This window comes from Alligator sinensis, unplaced genomic scaffold (genome assembly GCF_000455745.1).
Source record: "Alligator sinensis unplaced genomic scaffold, ASM45574v1 scaffold10_1, whole genome shotgun sequence".
NCBI classification, from domain to species: Eukaryota; Metazoa; Chordata; order Crocodylia; family Alligatoridae; genus Alligator; species Alligator sinensis.
Genome location: NW_005842169.1, coordinates 231,243 through 236,700, shown reverse-complemented (window position 1 = coordinate 236,700; position 5,458 = coordinate 231,243). Strand labels below are relative to the sequence as shown.

The 5,458-nt window shown below is 45.0% G+C and overlaps 1 protein-coding gene across 1 annotated transcript in view; it reads left to right on the top strand.

The window, feature by feature from the left end:
• Window positions 1–651: 651 nt before the first annotated feature.
• Window positions 652–5,458, top strand: part of LOC102384441 (fibrillin-2-like) — a 231,092-nt gene continuing 226,285 nt past the window's right edge. The window contains exon 1 of the mRNA XM_025206706.1: window positions 652–1,331. Within this exon, the coding sequence (XP_025062491.1) occupies window positions 1,220–1,331 (112 nt within the window). The 5' untranslated portion in view covers window positions 652–1,219. The remainder of the gene's footprint in view (window positions 1,332–5,458) is intronic.

Genomic DNA, 5,458 nt, shown 5'->3' with positions numbered 1-5,458 from the left:
GCGGGCAGCCCCGCCACCGCCGCCCGCGTCCGCAGGAGAGGCCAGCAGGACGTGCTGCGCGGGTAGGGCCGCGCCGCGCAGCTCCCTCGGGCCCGGGCACGGGGGCAGCCTCAGGGGACAGGAAAGGGCAGCAAGAGCCTGGATGCCGAGAGGCTAGATCCATGCCCAGGTCCTGGGGTTTGGGAATGATTCCCCCCCCCCCATATTATTATTATTTTCTCTATGATCTTAATCTTCGCATTCTCTTGAGCGCAAGCCCGATAGTCAAGTCCCAAAGCTGGACTGAGCACAGCTCATCTTTATCACTTCAGTCGATGAGTCTGTGCGGCTAAGTGTCCTCCTTCCCCCGACCTCCCCTCCTGGCGCTTCGGATGCTCCCCAAGCGCAGGCAGGCAGCCTCCAGGCTGCGCCCCCGCCCCGGTCTCGCTTCGTGTTGAGAAAAAGTGAAAAATGTACTGCGGTGGGGGCGAGGCGCAAAATGTTGCCCCAGTGTTGCTTCCGTGGGGGCAAGTCAGGATGTCGCTTCAGTCCCGGCAGCCTGGAGAGCTTTAGCTACTGCGCTGTGCCTCTTGGCTCGGGGCTTTGTGCTGCCTGCATGGATACCTGCTGGAGAGCTGTGCCTGGGCAATGGGGGGTTTTGTGCATGGTGTGCTTCACTTTTGGTTTGTCGTCCTGATCGACCCCTCAGGCAGGAGGCCCTTCTGCTCTGTCTCAGAACTTCTCACTTAACAAACTGTGTGTCAGGGTTAGGTCATTTTGGAGAGGCAAGCAGGCTGTTTTTGGTTGATGTTGTGGAAAAAAAATGACTGTTCCTAGGCACCCCGGGGCCCAGTATGTCCTTGGTCCGTCGGCACTTTGATTGAAAGCAGAAGAGATGCGCCACCAAATGGATTTGCTTCACTGCTTTTCCTCGCTCCCTCCTTCCCCCCCCTTCAAAAATTGAAAACCATGTTATGCAAAATGAGTTGGGTTCATTGAAGGAGTTGGTTTTATCAGTTTCTATCGGAGGAAAGTTTAGTTTGGTTTTGGAAGGCATATATATAGGTATTTGGTGTGTTTAGGGGTATGGATTTTGCTTTCTTTTTGGGGGGAGGTTGTTTTTTGTTTGTTTGGTTTTTTTGGCAAATTAGCATTTGTATTATGTGACCAGTAGATTTATTATCTTTTTGAATATGTCAACCCATGGCTGTATGTTTATGGTGACCTGTGTTTTTTGCATATGCCTTTATTTGTGTGTCTGTGTGACAGGCCAAATGTGTGTGGCTCTAGATTCCACTCCTATTGTTGCCCTGGATGGAAAACGCTCCCTGGAGGAAATCAGTGTATTGTTCGTAAGTGTCTGACTTCCATTTTTGTTTTATTTATTTATTTATTTATTTATTTATATATAAACACCCCCCCCCCGGGGGTAATAATAATGGACTGAAATTGTCTTCCCTGAAATTTCCTGCTTGTTCAGTTTAATAACATGGGATTCATCTTGAAATTAATTTGGCAAGTTGACACAAAAAAAAAAAAAAAAAGTATTGGCTCACAGTTCCCATAACAGCAAGATTGGCAAATCATTGTATTTTGTTTGGTACATTCATAAGAGACATGGATCCATTTAGCTAAAAAAAATCATAAATCAAGTGATTAGCAGTCAAAATGGAAAACATCCAAATGTGAAACAAGTGAAATCTGAAGTTTTCTAAGAACTTCTGTGGCAAACCTGGAATGGCAAAGCTACAATGTTGTGAGGAACTTCTGTAGTGTGTAGGGATGCTTATGCTCCTGCTTGTAATTTTTAGTTATGTTTTAATAGCTATAAAGTTATAAAGCCTATAGACTGATATTGCATTGGTCAGAAGGACTGTTAAGCTGACAGAGCTAGCTGTTGACATGGCTTGGCAAAAGAAAGCAAGTCTGAGTGCCCTAGTTAGGAAAAATTGTCTACCTAGAAAGGAAATATAAAATTAAACTAGAGTTTCTGTCTGCTGGATTATAATTGATTTCAGAGGCATACTTTTTTTCTCTCTTTGAACTGTAGCTTTAATGAGGCACTGTAGCCATTCTTCCCAGCCTTTAAGTGTCTTGTCTTTATCTGTTTTCCTTACAAACATGCCAAACTTCACATTTCAAATACAGAAATACATTCTGTAGGTCTGCTGGGATATGCTCTGTAATGCTCTGTCTACCAAATCATAGATGTTCAGGCACAAAATGGGGAATGAGAGGAAAATGTAGGCTTTTTCAAGTCAGAGATGAAAGAGCCATTGCCTAATAACACAGTACTGTTGGCTTTTTTTTTTAAACTTTTTTGTTGATTGTATATCTAAATAGGTCTTGATAACATTACCTTCAGCTGTGCGGGGTATGTTGACCCCTGGGTTGGCCTTAATGTTGTACAGAAAATAATTCGGAACACAGAAGCCTATCCCTAGCGGTGGGTTAATGAGAATACTTGAGCACGTGCAACTCTGCATTTGCTATCTTTCGTACATTTGATTGTTAGCCCAAGGGACACTTATTGTAAAATTTATAAGCAGCATGGAGGGACTGATTTTTTTTTTTTTTTCCCCAAGGTATTATAGTACGTAAACATACACATAGGCATCTAATGGGATTAGATGTCACGTCCAAAGTAGAGGCACACCTGTGTTGAAATCAATGACGGTTACATAAACTCAACGACAGTTACATACCTTCATACTTTTTCAGAAATGTCAGTTTGCCTAATGCATCTTTAGGTGCCACAATACCTTTAAAAAATCTGGCATATAGGACATACTAAGGTGATTTTTTTTCATGCAGAAAACTCCTATTGACTTCATGTGACTTATCTACACAGAGAACTCTTATTCTTTTTAACTTAATAATAAATTCACTGATTAAGTGGCACAAAATTGGGCCAACAGGACTGAGAGATTGGGTGGGCTGTTAATACCTGACACTGCTTTCAGTGCGTCATAGGTGGTGGAAGAGGGGAACATGTTTCTATAGTGACTGTAAATTGTTGTTACAAGTGGTCTCCCTTAAAACCCTGTATAACAGCTGTTCAGTTATGCCAGGTTTACATGAGAGAAGGATACCTATGCCAGCAACCCCTCTAGTGGAGATGAGTTGCTAGTAAAGCTCATTGCTTCAAATGAAGTAAATTATACAGGCAAAAGCACTTTCTTAATTGCATTTACAGTTGGGTATTCTGTGTGTATCAAAATGTGATAAAGACTTGCAGCCTAAATTGACATTCTTTAATCAACAAGCATTTCTAGTATAGATCTTGTCTTAGGAAATTGACCTGTTCTGTTTTGTTTTCCTCTCTCTGTGGACTGGAAAAAAAATCAACTTCTGACTTAAAAAAATCAACTTTGGGTAGTCTGTTTCCCAGGTGTTATAATTAACGTGCATGGGGTGGGGTGGGGTGGGGTGGTGCCCCCCCTCCCTGCACCCCATAGAAGAGCTGTAGCTCCATCCTGTGCTCACCTTGCCCCAGTTGGGCAGTGCCTGCCCCAGCCCTGGCCCCACTCCCTCCTTTACTGCAGGGGGCGTAGATATGCCCCCCTACACCCCTTCCCTCCCTCCTTCCCTTCAACCGCAACGGACTTACCAGCTGCATGCAGCTCTCCACGCTGCCAGGTTGTGCTCCTTGCTGCCTGCATGCTGCGCTGCATAGGTAGCAAATTATCGGCCACATCAGGCTGATTTCTGATATGCTCAATTTTCTTTATATCAGTGCCGATCCAATATCGGACCTATCTATTGGTACATCTCTAGAGAATAGTAAAGCATTAGGGCTAGGGACAGAAATTATACATAAACCGGTATAAGTGATTGAAAACCCATTCAAATTTTTAACACAGCAGAAGTTCAGTACACATAAACTGCTTCTTAAATGGCTGAAATCAGTTTAAGATAAACCTGGATAGATGTAGTATCAGGCTTAACTGATTTAGGTTTAATTGGTTTCTTGAACTTCTGTCTCAGGTGCCCTCCAGATTCAAGTTAACTCACAGTTCCCCAGCATCTCAGGATGCTTTGCATTGCCCACCTCCCTTGCAGGGTATGTGGGCTAGCGTTGGCCCAAGCTGTCTGCTGCAGTTGAGCAGAGAGGTGTACTCTAGGGCCCCCCAGCTTCTGGCCTGAGCCACTGCAGGCATGTGGCTACATTTCTAGAATAAAAAATAAATGTCTATTGACTTGCTTTTGGTTCAATCTACACAGCTTAGACTAACCTGCACAGATTGAACCGATTCAGCTTTGGGCTTTTTGGCTGTCTGTACTTAGCCTAAGAATTTGTGTTTATGGAAACAACACTTAGAGTCCTTTGTTAGCACAGTTTTCATTTTGTTCTGGGTTTTGTCTTTGCATTTTCTGTGGCAAGTTTCTATCACAATATGAACAGGTTAGGGCCATTATCTTTCTGCATAGATACCTTAAAATAGGCCCTTAAGATTTAATTATCAAATTTACTTAAGTAGTTTGAATGATGAATCCTAATTCCTAGTGCTGCATAAGAAATAATTTACAGGTAACAGACAGAAGTTTACAGTGTTCTTTTACTTTCTTTGAAGATTAGCTGAATTATTCATAGGCTAGTTTAACAATTTACATCTTTGAAATGTGTCAGTTATTAGTATAAATTGTGTTAAAATTATCACACGGCATTGCTACTTCTCTCTCAAAGTGTTCATCAGGTCAAAAATTGTAATCTAGTCCTTTTTTTAGAACTGTGGCAGGGCACTGGTTGTACCTGCCACTTTAAGGTCCTGGAGCAGGCAGCTGCCAGGTGCCTGATGAGGGCAGCCATTTTGGGACCTGGGGCTGCCCATATAAACAGGGCATCTCGGCAGCTAGAGGCCAGGCAACATCACAGCCGGGCTGGAGGGCTGCTGATATCGTCTGGAGGTAAGGGAGGAGCTGTAAGGGATGGTTAGGAGGCTCCTGGTCCTGGGTATGACCTAAAACTACACCCTGCCCAGAGTGGGTGGCCTGGTGGGGCTCTCAGTGGTGCGGGAGCCCCCAGGAAATGCCAGGCCAGTTACCACCTCGGTGAAAGGTGGGTCGGGGCGTCTTAACCCCTAGCCCCACAGCCAGGTGGGTTACCCCTTTCTTGGAGGGTCGGGAAGGTGGACCCCATGAAGAAGAGTAAGGGCCATTGACTCGGGGCCTGTCTGAACTTCCCCCTGACTGGCCCATGCTGGGGCCAGGACCGGAAGGGTTGAAGGGCCAGGGGCCCACCGCGAGGAATACTTTCATAGACATTAGGGCTGGAAGGGACCTCGGAAGATCATCGAGTCCAGCCCTCTGCCCAAAGGGCAGGAAGTCAGCTGGGGTCATAGGATCCCAGCAAGATAAGCATCCAGTTTGCTCTTGAAGGTGTTCAATGAAGGCGCTTGAACCACCTCCGGTGGCAGGCTGTTCCAGACCTTGGGGGCTCGGACAGTAAAGAAATTCTTCCTTATGTCCAGCCTGAAAC